This window comes from Eublepharis macularius, chromosome 4 (genome assembly GCF_028583425.1).
Source record: "Eublepharis macularius isolate TG4126 chromosome 4, MPM_Emac_v1.0, whole genome shotgun sequence".
NCBI classification, from domain to species: domain Eukaryota; kingdom Metazoa; phylum Chordata; class Lepidosauria; order Squamata; family Eublepharidae; genus Eublepharis; species Eublepharis macularius.
The window spans coordinates 109,420,817-109,439,979 of NC_072793.1; the positions used below are offsets into that span (position 1 = coordinate 109,420,817).

General features: G+C 39.0%; 1 protein-coding gene across 5 annotated transcripts; it reads left to right on the plus strand.

The window, feature by feature from the left end:
* The first annotated feature begins 737 nt into the window (after nucleotides 1-737).
* TSEN2 (tRNA splicing endonuclease subunit 2) lies at nucleotides 738-18,663 on the plus strand. 5 transcript variants are annotated; one of them, XM_054975778.1, is made up of 12 exons: nucleotides 738-770; nucleotides 2,680-2,901; nucleotides 3,567-3,648; nucleotides 5,527-5,563; nucleotides 7,597-8,077; nucleotides 9,242-9,319; nucleotides 10,021-10,071; nucleotides 10,921-11,059; nucleotides 12,769-12,805; nucleotides 13,451-13,562; nucleotides 16,075-16,164; nucleotides 17,881-18,654. In XM_054975778.1, the coding sequence occupies exons 2-12, from the start codon at nucleotides 2,713-2,715 to the stop codon at nucleotides 17,950-17,952; spliced, it is 1,368 nt and encodes a 455-aa protein (XP_054831753.1). In that variant the 5' UTR covers nucleotides 738-770; nucleotides 2,680-2,712; the 3' UTR covers nucleotides 17,953-18,654. The 5 variants fall into 5 exon arrangements, with proteins under 5 accessions (XP_054831753.1, XP_054831754.1, XP_054831749.1 ...); XM_054975779.1 differs by lacking the exon at nucleotides 738-770 and adding an exon at nucleotides 780-939 and having other exon boundaries at nucleotides 18,577-18,663; XM_054975774.1 differs by lacking the exon at nucleotides 738-770 and adding an exon at nucleotides 780-939.
* The last annotated feature ends 500 nt before the right edge of the window (nucleotides 18,664-19,163 follow it).

The following is a 19,163-nucleotide window of genomic DNA, read 5'->3' on the forward strand; positions in this document are numbered from 1 at the left end:
TGCAACTAATAGGCATAAAAAGTATGCAGCACTTTAACACTGTGAAATGCTAAGCGGGTTTATAGGTTATATTTGGACATACAATCGATACAGTCTTGTAATACCCTGAAGACCAATAGCATTGTGACATTCTTCTATAGACTAGAAACAATTCAGGAGACCCACAAACAAGCCAGGAAATTTCAGCGTCCACTAAAATAAAACAGTGTCACGCGGGTAGCCCTCTTGGTCTGTAGTAGAAGAGCAGTAGAAGGTTCAGTAGCACTTTCAAAAACCAACTAGATTTCCAGGATATAAGCTTTCGGGAGTCAGAGCAATGGCACTTCAGAGATTAACAAAATTTATTAACCGTAAGCATTTGTATCCCTTTGTTACTATAGTTTTATCCCATTACCTATAGAAAACAAACGTAATTCCAGCAGCACCTTAAAGGTGCCACTGGATATATTCCACTTTGCTGCAACAGACGAACATGGCTGGATTTCTCATTACGGGCTACAAACAAATCTCACACAAACCCAGCGCTTGCCCCCAAATGCACATGGTTTCGATTCGGACGTTATCTGCCTCTTCCAGAAATTCAGAATTCCGCGCGCTCTTTTAATTAAAAGCGTACATTTCACGAGCTCAACAGAACAGACACCCACACTAAAACGAGACCCAGCTCGTAGCAAAGCTGTCGCAGCATTTCCTCCTTTAGCTCTCATGTTATTTGAACACCGGAAGCCCACCGGAATTCTTGCAGCGCCCTATAATAAGCACACAAAGAGGTATGCTGTGCATGTTTCTTTAAGAAAACGTCCGGTTATCGTCGGTGAACGGTTAAAACCCTCCATGCAAGAGGCCAAAGACGTGGGAATATAGAATTAAGAGTCAAATGAAACAGGCAGGACAGCCCTGGCAGGGCAAACTGCAACAGATGGAAGATGCGATGGATGGGTAAGGGGGGCGTTTTACGGGCTCACTTTTTTTGGCAGTAATTTGTAATTTTTACACAAAGACGTAGAAATGAATTACACAAGACTGAAACGTGAAGGTTGTGAACGGTAGGACTCTTCTGCCTTTAAAGATTGTTAGAGAAGCGACTTGGAACACGTCTCTCCTTGGGAAAGGCTTGCTTGAGAGTCTGTCAGTTAAATGAGCAGCAGATAAAATGTAGTAAATGCGCTCAGTGCCTGGCTTCAGTTGCTCTGCTCTCTGCCTTCTCCCCCGCCATATTGCACCACCACGCCGCCTTTAAAAAAAAACAGTGGAGAAAATTCATCCAGTGAGCAAGGAAAAGAAAAGCGCGTGATTACTCGAAGCATTGCAACAAACTAGAGAACAAACTAATTGCTTATTTGGTTTTTAATTCTTCCATCTCATCTGCCCACATAAACCGAATAGGAACCGGAAGTACGCATGTAACGAAACTTTCTTTTTTTCTCGCGCTTGGGGCGGGTCGTTTGCTCCTTCCGGTGCTATCGAAGAGGCTGAGCTGCCTTTTTCCTGCTCTCCCCGCGGCAGGAGCCAAGTGCAGAGTTCTGTGCCTGCTGTTGCTGCGTGGAGTCAGCTCTCTGCCCGTACCCCTCAGGTGCTTAGTGGGGGGCAAGATGAGGCAGCTGTTCGAGTGCGTGTTTGCTGCGAGCTGCAGCTTTTTTCTTTGCATATCAGCGTAGAATTGTTTTAAAATATGCATTCAGTAACTCTTCTGTTTCATTCAACACATGTACTACTTGAATGTGTGATACAATCATGGGGCGACTGGTCACTGATTTCAATTACAACATGAACACGTTTGCTCTTTCTTACAAACATATGTAAACAGATACACGAGGATGTATATAAGTTCATTGTAACGTGGAAGGCTGGTATTAGTATAAGGCAGCTTCATATTGCCATCTTGGTGGCCCTGATTAGGCAGAAAGGTGGAAGATACATTTTATAAATATTCTGAAAAGAGGTGGCTTCAAAAAGTGAAGTCACACTACAAGAAGTCATCAGCTTATCTTCATTCCCACATATATGGGGGAAATGCTTGTCTTTGGAAGGATCATGTTAGACATTTATAAGGGTGAACTATTTGGCTAAACATTTGGATGCATGTGGCTTGGACAGAGCTGAAGGTGGGTAGCTAGGCTGCCCCTGAATGTGTGGGCAATACATGTGCGGATGGAGCTTAAGAGTATCACCAGTGTTGAAGGCCATCAGCCTCTGCTGAGAATAAAAATGAACAAAGTACCCCACACAAAGGTTATGTCACAAGGAAAGGAACTATTAAATGAATCCACCAACGAACCTCAAGCAAGTGAACAGTGGCACATAGTACAGAGAAAAGGTGTACATAGATGCAGTCTCCTCCAGGCCACCAACAAAATTCTATCCTGATCTCAAATGTGGTAACTGAAGAAGGTGAAGCAAGTTCAGTCTATGAATGAACGTTGCCATCCTTCTCTGACATACCTTGTCAACATCCCACCTGGCAATTGTCTTATAATACATCAGCCACAAGAAACAAAAATAAAATGCTTCACTATTTTTTATTTATTTTTAGCCCACGTTTCTCCCTGTATTCCACAAACAACATAGGCTGGCATCCTATTACTTCTTGTTCCATTGAAATGTGTGTGATCAGTTCAAAGATTGACTTAAATGACGTGATAAGTTTTGAAAATGTTTCATGTTTTTCTGTCTACATAGATGATTCTTGCTGAGAGAGAAGGATAATACAAAATGGCAGAAGCGGTTTTCCATCCTCCAAGAAGGAAGAGAAAAGTTTATGAATCCTATGAGTCTCCTTTTCCTATTTCTGCTTCCCATGATAATGTTTATGGGGGAAATTACAAAATATGCCAAGCTGAAATAATTAACAAAAATGTAGTTGTGAAGAATCCTGAGGATATAGAACAGCTGTATAGCAAGGTGGTATTTACCTGTTCTGTCTAATGCATGGAACCCACAACATTTTAAACAATTCACTTTGGATCTTAGGATAACTCAATTCCTTTATGTATGAATATTTTTCAGGAAACTGCAAATGAGTTTGCCAATTTTACTAAAATATTTGGGGTGATGAGACAGTTTTTAACAGTTAAACTAATAAAAGTTTTTATTAATCCTGGTTAGGCAAACTGTACTGTGTTGGACATTTCATATAGGCTTGCAAATGAAGTTCTAGAAGAATTCAAGGTACAAATGAAGTTCTAGAAGAATTAAATCCTGTAGTATGGAGAATCTCTGTTTTATTAGTTTTCACATTTGCTATAAAAAGGACTACCTTCTGTTTCCTTTGCTGTTGCTTATGGATCTATGATTTAAAGCCCCGATCCCCCCTAATGTGAGAAAGGTAGAAGCTGGAGGCAAACTTTATTTCATATCAGAGCACCTCTATCCACAAAGTGCCTGTAGGTTTGCTTTAATGTATTTTGGGACTTTGAAGAAACCAAAATGGTTAAAATGAATTTTGTGGGTGGCTATTAAAGATCTTACTCTAAAATCCCTTGTACTTCTTAGGATCCAGTTAAGGTTTATGTTGCATGTTGAACTAGATTGTTGGCTGCTAATAACTCTAATCTCTTCTTTTTAAGGGATTTTTTGGGAAAGGTATTCTTTCAAGAAGTCGACCAGAATATGGTATTTCAGATCCTGCATTGGTCGTTAAATGGAAAGGTAAATTATTTAACACTGAATTACATTAGTGGTCCAACTATTATATCCTTTGTTCTCCCTCTCTCAGCCCTTTAAACTGTGATCACCCACAGAATGGGTATGATAGCACTGCAGTGTTATTTGGTTTCTGTTGCCCGTGAAGGTGATGAGAGAGGCAAACTTTAACAATTTTTACCTGCAAGACTATTGTAAAGTTGAAAGAAGGCTTTTAGACATTGCATCCAGAATGATTTGGCTCCTGAGGAATTTCTCTTCCACAGTCTGCTGGAAACAGAATGTTAGTTGCAGCTCTCTGCTGACCTAATGTATCACCAGATACCTGTTGAAACCCCACAGTATGTCGTGTTAGAACTATTTTTTCCCTGCCTCCAACAGTATGAAATAACAGTATGAAATAACTCCAAAATAACTTCCAGATTAATTTCAAGCTACTTGTGCCTGATATTTTGATCAATTTCAGGCAGATTCAGGCACCCAGCCACCCCTAATTTATTTTTAAAGTGACATGTCTTTTATGGTACTTGCTGCTTAACTGAAATGTAGGAGCAAGTGCTTCAAAGTCAAAAAGAGGATGGAGTTTACAAGATTGTGATTCCTTGCCACACCCTTGATATAATCAACCTTTTAATTAAGCTTGCTTAATTCCAGGAAACATTCCAACGAGGGAGCTTTTGAGGTTTCAATCAGGTGCCTTTCCCAGCATACGCTCTCACTTATTTTCTACCAGTTTGGTGTAGTGGTTAAGAGCGTGAGACTCTAATCTGGAGAGCCGGGTTTGATTTCCCACTCCTCCACTTGAAACCAGCTGGGTGACCTTGGGCTAGTCACAGTTCTCTGGAGCTCTCTCAGCCCCACCCACCTCACAGGGTGTTTCGTTGTGGGATTAAAATAATGGCATACTTTGTAAACCGCTTTGAGTGGGCAGTAAGTTGTCCTGAAGGGCAGTATATAAATCGAATGTTGTTGCTGTTATTATACCCCATCCATAGTTTAACTGCATTAGCTGAAACCTCTTGAGTTCCAGGTGCACTCCCATACATGAAGCCATCTTCTTCCTGCCCTTGCTTGCATTTTCCCTCCCAAGACTTTATAATTTGTTCGTTTTATTTACTTCAATTATACTCCGCTTCTTTCCCCACTGGGAACCCAAAGCAACTGATATCATTCTCCTCTCCTCCACTTGGCTGTTAAGGTGGCATGTGCTGGGCTTGATGGGGGACGTATTAAGCTGGGCACACAGGATTAGGGTTTCTGTAGCAACATAGGCCAAGAGTGGGAGCTGAAGCTGAAGCTGCAGCAGGGCCGCTAGGAAGGAGAGAAGACTGTGCAGCCGCTTCTCTTCTTATCCAGAGCATCTGTCTACCTTTTTTCCTTATACCTCCACTGTTGTTGCTATTCTGAGGGGGGGGGGTATGCTTGGGGTTAAAGGCATATGCTGCCAGCCGTTTTGCCTATAATACCATTAGTAGATAAATAAATAGAACCTGTCCACATATGGAGAGGGGAAGAGAAGAAAAGCAGGCCTTCCATGTTACCTAACTGCTTTACCGCTTTGCTTTGTCATTAGCACTTTGCCTGTCCCCACAGAAAGGCTGGTGATGCAGTTGCATTAAAAATCAGGGGGGAACACACAAAACTAGGTAGGTCTTTAAACAAGTGGATGGGCAAAATAAAAGACACTTGAGCACAATGATCATTCAATGATACCACCTGGATTAATAACTGGGTGAACAAATGATGTCAAATACAGAGAGAAAAGGACTATTTGGAAGTAGCTGTAGTTGTCCTGGTGTGAGTGCATTCTTTGATGGTTATGTCCAAACTTTGTTGCTTTGAATCTTTATGCAGAGTACAAAATAATTCTTCTTTAAATTGCAGGTGCCAAACTGAACATACCTGTAGTCTCTTCAAAAAAGTAAGTATAGCTGCCCTGCTTTGTCAACTTGAACTGCAACAAATACATTAATCAATAGTGAAACGTACAAATGAATTGGCTTTAAAATTCTGAAAGTTAAAAATATGAGGTAATACTTTGCAAAAGTACCTTGTCCTGTTAAGAGAACAAACCCAGTGTAATATTGACTCATAGCTGGATTCTTTTAAAAATACAACGTATAGTTCTTATTTACAACAGGGGTCTCCAACCTTGTTGAGCCTATGGGCACCTTTGGTATTCTCAGACAGGATGGTGGGTGCAACCACAAAATGTCAAGGAGTGAGGTTCTGCATATGTCTTATAGTAACTCTTCAACCTTTCAGGCAGAAGCTCTGCTTATTATTATTAGTAGTAGTAGTAGTAGTAGTAGTAGTAGTAGCAGTCGCCGTCGTCATCTGCCTTTTCACTGAGATCCAAGGCAGAATACAAAAGTGCACATGAAAATACAATATAGCAAGATGCCTTTTTAAACAGACATATTTTTAAACCTATTTTCTTGCTTACACACAGCTTACCTTCAGTCACTCAGTGAAGATCCTTGTATTATGCTGGCACCTGCTGCCAGACCGGTATTTTGTTTTTTTAATCTGCCTGGCCATTTAGATGTCCCATGGCCAATCAGCAGCTCTGCTGAGCAACAGCCTCACCTTTTGAAAAACATTTGCCAAGTGCTGGGATAGGTGTTGGTGGGCACCACATTGGGGTACCCCTGATTTGCCACTTAGCTTTTGCTTCCTCAACCACGAACTGCGAAACTCCTCTGTAATTACCTTTTTTGTTCTTAAGATGTTAAAAGTGTCAAAAGATGTACTGTATCCTTTTCAGACCCTTGAGGTTATTAAGCAATATTAAATTCTAATTTTTACTAGAAGACTTCTACTGCAACATACATGTCCTAAACAAACTATGGAGGTCCAAAACATACCATGAGTGAGAGAGCTAGACAGACTAAAAGCTGTCTGTGGTCCAAAGTTTTGCCAGCAGTGTGCAAGCCTGTCATGATGGAAGGGGTGGTTCAGAATGTTCCCCCGCTTTGCTGCAGCTTCCTAGTAGTGAGTTGTGTCATCATGGCAGCCTTCATGCAAACCCTGTTGTGCCAAATAGGATGAGAAGTGAGCCCTATTCCTCACAAAACCCCCCACATTTCCTTGTGTTTCTGGATGCACACTATATCATGCAGCAGAGATAGTGCTCACTCAGGGGCATCATTTGGTAGAAACATCTGATACAGGAAGCCCGTCTTTTCCAATGAATAATGTATTAGTTTTGAAATATGAATCCCAGCTGGGCCCTGTGCTCACCAGGTGTGTTCAAGTTTGTATCTCTAGCTGTAAAATGGGAGTTCTAAAGTCTTCCCTCAAAAGAATAGTGAGATAAAGAGCCTCAGATGGTGAGACGATACCTCCATTTTAAAAAAAGCAACTCACATGGCTGATTTTCATCTGCTTTGCTCTGACAGTACTCGATACTTTTTTTGTCTGTTTACATTCGCTATCAAATCATGGATTTCAGGGTATTACCCTAGGTAGGCAGCTTCTCTGTGTGTGAGGCATAGTGTATATTGGTTCAAAAACTTTAACTATCTCAGCAAGACTGTGCAGTGAATCTACAGAAGATGAGGCTAAATACTCACTTGATGCTAGTGTAGCAATTTCCACCAGCCCAGGAGTAACACCTGAATCTGTGCAAATGACATCTTGCAGTATCCATGCAAACATGAAGAACCCAAAGGGCTCATTCTGATAGATTATTGAAGGCATTCCTGTTGTTTGAGAATCACTTAACTTATGCTGTTACAATGAAAGCTTCAATAGTGAAGTATCTATAGTTCTTTATGAAGCACTGTAATAGGATATTTTGTCACACTGATCATTAAATAAAAGAAGTATATAGACAATGTAAAAGAGTGGCTGCAGAAATATGGACATTTCTTTTTTGTTTAAAATTGCTGAATTGTCATGCCTTGTTAAAGAATTCTGTGTACTGCTGTCCTTTACTTTCTTTTATCCTAGGTTCCAGCGTTTTGTAGAATGGGCTAAGAGCTGCATGAGGGAGCAGGGGCTTGATGAGTGTACAATAAACAAATTCTTTCTAAATTACATTGAACCACTTAATCTAGAAGAAGAAACTGAACAAAATAGTGAGTCTCAGGATGAAGAGACACAAGCAATGGAAAATACTGAGCCAAAGTTCTTAGTGACTTCTACTGAAACTAATGAGGATCGAGCAGCCTCTCTGGAAGGGGATTCACAGTGTGATCCATTAGACAAGAATGGCTGTAAAGAATTGGACAGAACAGGCTTTCAAGCTACAGCTAAAATACATTCTCCAAAAAATCTACTCAGTTTGCATGATGGCGGCAAGCAATTTGACTGTGTCAGCCAAGAATCTTCTGTTCTGAGCAATGAAGAATTTAATCAGCAGGAGTTTGTGTTGGTGCAAGAAGAACCTGACTTGAGTCTGGAAGAAGAAAAAGCAAATGAGAAGTCACGTGTAAGTCTACATCTTAGACACTTCCCCCTATGATTTCATAAACAAAACTGAAACATTAATAGCGTGTATTTGCCCTCTTACAAGTATTTATTTATTTTCATGTATAGTTTGGCTTTCTCACTTCAACCCAGGGTGGATTACAAGTATTATTTAAAAAAAAGTAAAATGAATCCGTAAGGAATTAAAAAATATAATAGCATCAGGCAATCTGTGAGCAGATTACAAGATACGATAACATTTGAATTTAACAGCAAAAATTCCTAGTAATACAAAATAATACAGTTGGACTGAGATTGTAGAACAAGGGGGGAAAACAGAACAATGCATGCAACCCTATCAGTTTAAGGCAAAAAGACAGTATGGCATATTAACTTATCTTTTAATTGAAAAACCTCTGGAACATTTTAGCTGATGTTCACTTACATGGTGTCATTTGAAAGCCACTAAGCTCTAAAGTAGAAGTCCCCACCCAGCCTTTTCTAGCCTGTGGGCATCTTTTGAATTCTGACATAGAGTGGTGAGTGAAATCACAAAATGACTGCTGTAGGAGGCAGAGCCATTCACAAAATATCAGCGAGTGAGGTTATGCATAACTCTAATAGTAAGTCTTTAACTTTTCAGGCCAGCGTTCTAATAGAATGCCTTTTTTAAAAGAACATACTGTTTTAAAATATTTTCTTTCCTACTCACAGTTTATCAAAAGTTCTGCTGGGCAAAAGCCCCACCCACTTTTAAAAATACTTTGTGGGTGCCAGGAAAATGTTAGTGGGCAACATATTGGAGATCCCTGTACTAAGGCTAGTTTCACTTGACAAAAGTCATTTACAGGTCTTGGAATTTTGGTTTGAAGGCCCTTGAAGACCTTGTGAAAACTGAGGGGCTCCAAGGTGATACCAGTGCTGCCGCTAAACCACTGGCATCTAGTGACTCCTAAATACTTCTGCCTGTAGACTGCACTGTGATTTGATTGAGTTGCTTTGATGTCCTCAAGAGGTGTGTTCTAGACTGAGGGGAGATCTCAGGAGTGAAAATGTGAGCTGGTGTGAGGGTGATTTTATATAGAAAGGAAGTACAATTTGGGATGCTGGCAAACTCTTAGCTGCTTCTCAGTAAATGAAACAGATGTTGGCTGCTTTGTAACTTTGTTTTGCTACTTTGTTGTAGTTGAACAAAAGAGAAAAGTTAGTATGCAGAAGAAATCCATTTAGGATTTTTGAATATTTGCAGCTCAGTCTAGAAGAGGTAAGTTTTAATATTAAAACTTAATGGGCTAATATAATGTAATGGGCTAATATAAAGTATTATGCATTTTTAAATCCTAGATATTTGCTCTGTTTAAGTGAACAAAGTGTTTTAAAGAGAGGGTAATCTGCATCAGATTTAAAAAGAAATGTTACCAGTTCAGCCTTGCAGAGCTCTTGATTGAGGGTTATTCCAGTGCATGCCCCCTCCCAGGGCAAATGCAGTGCTTTGAACAGGATAACGAAGTAACAGTTTGCTCCTGCAAGTTCTTATAATAAGAGCATTTCTGCTTATCTGCAATCATACACAATTTCTGCTGCTAATCACCATGAAAGCTGTGGATTCTTTAGAAGGCTGTTCAGCCCACCTGTGCCGTATTGTACCTTCCTATGCATATAGATAGGGTCCATCATTTTACTTTCTCTCATTTCTCCCTTGGCAGTAGTGCACTTCATTTACGTAACAGTAACGTATCTTTATCTTTCATAAATGTGGTTTTTATCAGAAATGAACAATCCTCTTCAATGATGCATAAATTATTACAAAAAGAAAAGCCGTGGTTTTAGGCATGATTGTCATTTGCTGTCTTCCCCTACCCCCTCACACCTGCTCTTTTATTACGATACAGAATACATCTATGCCTGTACTCTGAAAATCATATGATAGACACAGAATAATTCCATTTATTTTTTTATTTTTAGGCTTTTTTCTTGGCATATGCTCTGGGGTGTTTAAGTGTTTATTATAATGAGGTAAGGTGATACTTCTAGTCATTGGTGGGTGGTGTGTTGAGTGATCTGTTGCTTTGGGAATTGCTTACTAGGCACATAACAATGGACACTTCGTGATAGTTTCCAAGTCATCTTGTACAAACTTTTAAAGGATGGGGTAATTATCTTTTCTTTGGTAGTTTTTTACTCTTTTAGTTTAAGTGGGAAATCTTTGGCTGCAATCCTGAACCTGTTACTGGGCCTGAGGTTAACACTGCCATCTTAAGTAGAGTCTCACCCTTATAAGCCTGTTGGCGTCAGTGGATTTAAGGGTATAACTCTGTTTAAGATGGCTGTGTTATTGAATGAAGTGGGATTTACTTCTGAGTAAGTGTGAATGGGAACAGGTTATAAATTTATTAATTTCAGTGATCTTGTATGTATAACAGCACAGAATTACCTATCACAATTTTTTTAAAAGACTAAGAACACCGTGTACCCCTAAATCGATTGTTGTGAGGAGTGGAAGTATCAAGGATAGTGGTATACAAAGTTGTTTTCATAAGGGCTTAAAGAAATTTGCTATAAGAAATAAGTATGTCTCTAGCAGATAAGTCTTCATCACCAGCTCCTAATCTCTGTAGACTAGGTCCCACAATGTTGTTCTTGCTCTGGAGCTTTCAAAAACGATAGCTAGAGCAGAGTTTGAAGAATGCTGTTTGGTGTTAATGTTCTATTTTCATGTTTTGGCCTGTGTCTGTTGAGTATTTTTACAATTTGAACTAACACAACCCTAACTAACTAAGCTTTAGGAATGTCGAAGATCATTTGGTGGGTCATGATAGTAGGCCATATTATCCTGTACATGAATACTTCTGGTTGTGATTTTAGGCACCTTTATCTATCTTGAAGCTGTGGGAATTTTTCAGTGAAGCGCAACCCAGTTTTAGGAGTACATACATGGCATATCACTATTTCCGAAGCAAAGGGTGGGTTCCTAAAGTTGGACTGAAATATGGAACTGATCTCTGTGAGTATTTTACTTTCAAGAATTGTTGTTTGCATTTTGAGACTGTAGTTTGTCATGGCCTCCACAGCTCCTTGGCAGTAGACATTTACTGGTGCAGGTAATAAACAATAAACAACAGTGTCTGTGCACTAGATTTTAGTGATGGCAGATATTTCAGTGATGAAAGCTGCTTGAGTTATTGTATCACAGCTGAGTTTCTTAGAATTTGGAGATGAAATATTAAAAGTTCCTTTGTTTTGTTTGCCTCTGCCCCAAGTTAAATAATATATTGTCTGTATGTGTTCAAATAGGCTGGAGGTTTGCTTGGGTGTTGAGTGCTGTGGCCGTCTCAGTTGTCTCATCCTTTGTTGGCCTCTTTAAATAATACATGAGCAGATTGCAGTAATTTTAAAAGTTTAATTGATGGCCAGATGTTTTCAGTATGAATGAAGTCCTTTTTACCGCAAGAGAAAAAGTTTGTATTATTTATATTATGAGGCATATTTAATATTCAAAGCTTTTAACAACTACTGCCATCCTTACCTTGAGGCAGATGTCTCCCATGTGACCCTGAAAGCCTCTGAGGGTGATGCGTCATCCTCCTATTCATTTCTGTAGGCAAGTCCTAATTGGGAATTTAATTGATATTTAGTACTGTCCTCCTTTTTCTAAGAGCAAAAGACCCAGAAAAGCTGTTATAGCAACGTTAAAACTCTTTCCCCCTCTCTAGTTGGAAATAACTGATGAGAAACATGAGAATTTTAAAACATGCAGCATTTTAAACTATTCTGGGCTGCCCTGCCCCAAACACTCATATCCATTCACTGGCATTAGTTGTAGTCAGGGCTTTTTTTCTGGGAAAAGAGGTGGTGGAACTCAGTGGGTTGCCCTCTGAGAAAATGGTCACATGGCTGGTGGCCCTGCCTCCTGATCTCCAGACAGAGGGGAGTTTAGATTGCCCTCCGCGCCGCTCAACTCCCCTCTGTCTGGAGATCAGGGGGCAGGGCCACCAGCCATGTGACCATTTTCAAGAGGTTCCTGAACTCTGCTCCACCGCGTTCCAGCTGAAAAAAAACCCTGGTTGTAGTGCCTTTTTGCGTACATCCAATTTTATGACAGATGGTAGATTTCTTTACTATTACAGAATTTTATTCATCAGATTTTGAGAGTGGACTTGGTATAGTCCTAGCCTAGAAGCATGGCATCTGCCTTGAGTACTTATATTCCAGGGCTACCTTGTGTTCCTGGGCTCTGAGACTTGTCTAGGAGCAGGGAATATACAGATGTCATCTTGGTAAGAATGTTGGTAATAGCACCAATTATTGGTTTGTGAGAGAGGAATGGGGAAGTGTAGAGCTGGCATCCATTTGAATGGATGAGGCTGTTTTCAGCTCAAGGAAATGTGTGCAACGCACATTTGTACACGCAGCTCCACATGCATTATGTGGGTATACTTGGATTTGGTGTGTAATGGTTCCATATTTTTCTTCTAAAAATAGTACCACGCAAGTTATGCTATTTACCTAAAAGGAAGACTAGTTTTTTTCTACATGTGCCATCAAGTAAAAGAGGGGCCCATCTTAAAAAAATTAGAGACAAGCCAAAGAGTAAATGGGATTTATGAGCAGGCATATGTGTCTGTTAAACTAATCAGGGTTTGTACAGCAAACTGGTTTGAATTTTGACATCTGAATGGAATCTAAATGAGTTTCTTTTGTTTTTCATTGCAGTGTTGTATCGAAAAGGTCCTCCTTTTTACCATGCCAGGTATAGCATTCATGTTTAGATACAATAATTTCTTTAAGTATTATGCACAACATTCATAATTAATGAAAACAAGATTTAATTATGTTTCCACTTTGCTTTGGTATAGTATTTTTGGTAGCAAAATAAATATTGTCACATTGGGAATGTGGATATTTTTAATAAGCACAGCACAAAATACGTTTGTTTGAAGGTCTTCCTAGAGCACAGAAAGTCTCTAAATTCCTGGCAGATTGGTTTTGATACAGCTTGCCTGAAGGACATGTAAACATTTGAAGAACTGCAGTTTCCAAAACACTGGAATACTAATTGCAAATAATTCATTTTCATGAAGTTTGTGTGTGGATAGCCTTTTTCATCAGCCTTTTCATGCTCTGCACATCATGTTTGCTTACATACTAGTGTTTTGGGTAAAATATATCATGCAATATATATATATATCATACTTTGCCTGGGGAAAAAATTAAAATTGGTCACTTGGCACTCTGTTCACCAGAATGGTTTTCCCATCTCTCACTGAAGAGCTATCGGCCCATAAATTGTTTTGGACTTGGGTGTAATCCTTACAGTAGCTAACCAGTGAAGAAACTATGTTAAAAATGCATAAACTATCCTCCACTAAACAAAGTTTCTTTGGTTGTTTTCCAGTTATTCTGTGATTGCTGAATTAGTTAACAATGACTTTGAAGGATCATCACACAGACCATTCACCTGGAAGTCTTTGTCTAGTTTGAACAGAACTACAGCAAATGTTTCTAAGGTAACACATGAAAGGAACTAAGGAACAGGGCAAAAATGGGTGAAGTGAAAGCAGATACACTGGTGGTTTTGTAACACTATCAGGAATCACAGGAAATACAAATAACATAAACTAAAAAGTTCATTCTGTTCCTGGTTGCCACTCTAAAACCCATTTTTCACCTTAACTTGCTATAACAATTCATGAATTCCATGTCTGTGTGACTTGTCCCAGTTTTAGACTTAAGACTCTGGGTGTCATTGCAAATCGCCCCTCTTCTATACAGGATTTAAGGATGTGGCAGCAGAATTCTTAAACATTGTCACCCATCTGCACCTTGGTTTAACCTTTGTTGGCTACTGTTAAGAAGCAGATTTTATATCTCATTTTTCATGGAACAAAGGAAAAAAATGTCCAAATCCAGATGTTTTTTAAAATGTGATTTCCGTGTCTTAAACTACATGTTTCCACATTTCAGTTTTCTAGTTTGTGTGGAAGTATTTTAACCTTTTCAGGGAGAGACAAACAAGTATCCCTCTGGTACTTTTCTGTTAATGTGAAGGTCTCGGTCTAGCAGGTGTGGGAAGTACTTCAAGATATTTGTGACGGGTGCGCTGATAGGACTGTCAAAATTCTTAAACAAGTTTTTGTTTACTGTGACACAAGGAAAAGTGCAAGGTTATTCATCTTTATTATTCTGTTTGTCCTAACTTTTTTTTCTGTAGCAGGTACTATTTTTCTCAGGGTGTGAAATGGGAATTAAATGAACCTGGAAAAATGCAGAAGGACTCCAGGGAATGGTTGCAATTCACATATCTACATCCAGAAATGCTTAGACAATACCTGGATGGGAGACCACTCCCCCTTTGGGAACCTTATATACACTACCCTGAATTCTGCGAAAGAAGGAAGGAGGGAGGGAGGGAAGAAATGTAATAAATAAATGCAGGGTCTAGTACGTCTAATTCCAAAACTGCATCACTCCCTTTTTTTGCGGTAATTTCTTGTGCTTCTGAAAATTCACCCCAGGCCCTCAGGAGACTCTTAAGCTGCCTCTGATTCTACAAGAGTACTTGCATAGTCTGGAAAACATCAGTATACATGAGGCTTTTTAGCTGCATATGGCAACTTATGGTTTGTTGCTGTTTGAACAAACCTAGGAAGTCCTTGGGTTTATGCACTCACCCTTCCTCCCGCCCCTATACAAGACTTGGGAAAAGAAGACTTTTGTATTCTACTTTGCTGTTTCATCCAAGAACATGGCTTCCTCTCTTGCTTATACACCAAGACTTCAAATCACAGTTTAATTTCTGGTTTGTAAGCAACAGAACATCCGAGTTTGTTGCTTTGTCTGAATTGAGAATTTGAACCCAAGCTTAATGCTGTATTAAATTAACCACATTGGCTGTATCATTACTTACAGCAAACCATGTACCTCTCAATTTCATTAAACATCAATTTTTAATCAAACTTTTAAAAATACTTTTTATTTAATTTTCCAAATATTTATACAAACAACAATTTGAACAACTTATTAACAATACAATAACTATCCATAATAAACGCAATATCCATTAAAGTGTTGGAGAATTAGAGAGCTACACCTTATTAGTAAAATACAAAATCTGAATATTTTTTTGGTAAATAACTATATGTTGATGCAAGATCAAAAAAAGGGAACCATTTTTCCAAGAAACAAGGTTGGAAGTTGAAGTTGTCATTCAATATTCGCTGTTCAGATATCTTATCCATTACCATTACATCCCATATTTTTTGTATCCACTGTGTAATTGAGAGAGCTTTATCAGATTTCCAGCTCTGTGCAATTAAAGATTTGGCTGCATATAGTAGTAATGAAATCAGATTTCTTCTCTGTGGAGGGACAGGAAAATTGTTCCAAAGATTTAATAAAATGAGTTCTGGGTTTAGTGGTATGTTATACCCTGTTGTTTTTTCAATGTTATCTGTGACCTTTCTCCAGCAGGCTTGTATTTTACAACAGGACCACCAGCAGTGGACAGAAAAGCCATTCTCCTTACAGCCTTTTCAACATTTGGGGTTATTGTTGGATTTGTAATGATATAATTCAGAGGTGTTATATACCGCGTTTACTAGTTTAAAAGTTTGTATTCTAATGTTTAGCGATTTAGATGCATAGAGACCTGATGACCCAATTGAATTCCAATTGTTATCACTGAGCTCTTTTTTTTACTGTCTGTATTCCATGCTTTTTGTTGTGTTGTAGACATTGTCCGTGTTATTTTATTTAGCAAGTAATAGCTGTAATTCCTTTGGCTGTGTAATTGTTTTTCACTAAGAGGGATTCAAAAGGAGTTGGTTCTCTGTCCATTAACGTGTGGAGACCTTTCACCACCATATGATGGATCTGATGGTACTGTATCCAGGGAACGCTAGTTCCAAGTTTCTCTGTTATTTGGGCTAGCGTGGGGACTTGCTTATTGTGGATGATATCTTGTAATCTATAAAGAACTGTTCTAGTATATTTAAATTGATTTAATTTTACTGCTTACAGGAACTTATGTTCTGTTACCTGATTAAACCATCTGATATGACCGAAAAAGAAATGTCATCACCAGAGTGTCTCAAAAGAATTAAAGTTCAGGTATGCTAGTTCTGCTCTGATTTTAATTTGTTCTTTGAAATCCATTATTGCCTTAAGGCACCCACCTCACTGGGTACTTACAGGTGTGGTTTTTCCCCCTTTTATGAGACATGTGGTATGTAACACCTGTAATGGCACTTCACTATAAGGCTCAGAAGTGACATTATGCTGCCTCCCCTAGTGTTCCCAAATGATTTTTGCTGCCACCAAAGGCCTTAGATAAAGGATTTGACTTGTGGTATAGGAAGGCTTTTTTATATTTGATAGAAGGGTTAGTGCATGGAGTAGCCGTGAGGTATCTCTTATTCTAGATAAAACAGATATTTTATTTAAACAAAACATAGTTTATTTATAAGTAATATGTGTGATGGTTTCAGAATAATTCATAAGTTTCATTGTTTCAGAATAGTTTATGAGTGTGATGGTTTCAAGTGAGGTACAGATCTTCAAATGTTTCTGGAAGGATTTAGGTACAAAGATTTATTTTTCCCCAGTTGTGACTTAGGTTAATAATATCCACACAAAAAAAGCACACCCAGACTTCCCTCAGTTTATTCTCTGATTAAACTTCAGTTCACACTGCCCCCTGGGGTACAGCTGCCATCCAATCATAACTCAGTTCACTCACCCATCCAGCCTCCCTCCTTCTTGCTCTAGAGGCCTGCATTTTTTAACCACAGTAAATATACTTTTAAAAAAACCATTAATGCACAGAAATAAAACACAAAATATTTACATGGTAAAATGGATATTACCATACTTAGTACAATTGACTTCCCCACAAGTCAATTTCAGGTTGGTAGCCGTGTTATAGTAGAACAGCAAGATTTGGGAGCTCAACAAGAGATTAACTAGATTTTCAGGGTGTGAGCTTTTGAGAGTCAAAGCTCCCTTCATCAGACATATAGAATGGAAAAAGGTAGGAGTCTTTAACGTCCAGACAGAAGGTGGGAGGGGTATTGCAAATTAGATTGTCAGGAGCTGGCCATAATACACGTTGTAATTAGCGTGATATCACATGAGTAGGAACTGTGTAAAATTAGCATCCGTAATGTGAGAAAAATCTCATGTCCTGATTCAATCCTGGGGGATCCATTATTCCAAACTTGCAAATAAACTCAATTTTAGCAATCTCACATTGCAATTTTCCTTTGAAGTTTCTCTGCTTGATTCTACACTTCAGTGTAGTAACACTAATGGCTGCTGCTCACTTTGAATCAACTGCATCTCTTAATAAGCAGAGTTTTGCAAAAACTCAATGCAAACTGGTTCGGCGTGTGTTTTCAGCTGCATGACACAAACTGAATAGACTAGGTGATCAGCTCATCATGTCTGATCAATACATTCAAATATTATGTTTGACTATTAAATATTCTCAAGCAGAGACAGTTCAAGGGGAAAGACTCATATCTTTTTATTGGTCTCTAACATGCTTGCATCTTTTTCTACTCCATGTGTCTGATGAAGAAGCTTCGATTCTTGAAAGCTCACACTCTGGAAATCTAATTGGTCTCTACGGTGCTACTGGACCTGAATCTTGCCCCATAGGGCAGGTTACCTACTAGAGCTCTATGGATCATGAGTATCTTGTTTGAAACAAAGGTGCAGCATTTAGGGACAAAAAATTGGGGTGACATTTGTGCTTAACTGCATCTGAATTATTATCTGAGTTTCTGTGTGCATCCCATTCTCTAAAAGCTGGTTTATGTATTACAGAATGGAAAACAAACAATGCCACTTTCCTTGTTTGATCCACCTAGTTCCTTCCAGCTGTTGCCCAAATGGTGAAGAATACAAATACATGGAAGCCATTCCTAGCCTTCTCTAGTAACTGACAGACTGGCTCCAAAAGAACACTGCAAAGAGTAACACTCCACTTCTGGCAAATGCTAGAACACAGTGGGTGGCATCCAAAGAAACATGTCATCAGTGTCATACTCCCAAGAAAACTTTGGGTGTCTCATGAGCAGCAACCTGCCATGTCATGTAGCTAACCTTTGAATCACTGGGGATTTTTGAAAGCAGCTTGTGATATGACATAGGAGTGATTTTTACAAAGAGAAAATTCCAGCATACATGCCCAAGCAGCTCTTAGCAATCCTGCCAACTGTCAAATATTCATCAGAAGATTTGCAATACCAGAACAGATCCCCAAGTATGTGAAAATGGCTATGTGTGAGAAAGAGTGACAGAGACAATGATAAAGTAGGTCTGAATTCACAGAGATCGTAAAACATCATCATGGGGACTCTAGGGCTCCTGGCAGGGTATCTGAAGTAATGAGTCTTTCCCTGGAGATAAGCCAGTGAGCACCTTTCTAAGTCCAAGAAAATTTGGATGTGAAGTTAGTGAAAGACACAATTGCTTTTTCTCTTTAATAATCAGTGGACATGTTTTCTTTTCTCTTTTAAGGAACTAATTCTAAATCGTTGGGTCTCATCCCGTGAGCGTAATGAACAAGATGAACTGTGATAAGATAGACTGGAAAAACTAGTATATTGAAATATCTACAATAAATGAAAAGAATTGTTCAAGAGCACTGTAAGCTCTTGGTGCATTAAAAAGTCTGTGTGTGTGTGTGTGTGTGTGTGTGTGTATACACACACACACACACACACACACACACACACATATATGGATCCAGCAGATATTGTCGACTGGTGTAAAACACTTGTGTGTGCTGGTATTTCTGTGAATTTTAGTATTGCTCTGGTGTGAGTGATGATACTAGGGTAGGAATGAACCAAACATCACACTGAGTGTTCTACTTCACAAACTACAGAGCATCAAACAGAGTCTTCTTGTTCTAGAAGCATGTGGTATGATGTCATTGGATGCTGTCCTCTATAGAATGAGAGAATCCACATATTTCAGACAAATGCAGAATGGAGCACTGGCAGTTTTCCAGATAGCAGCCCTTAAAAATTGACGCTGCTTACTTACATCATGCAAAAAACTAAATGCCCAAGAAATGCAGATAACATTTTATTTCAATAAAT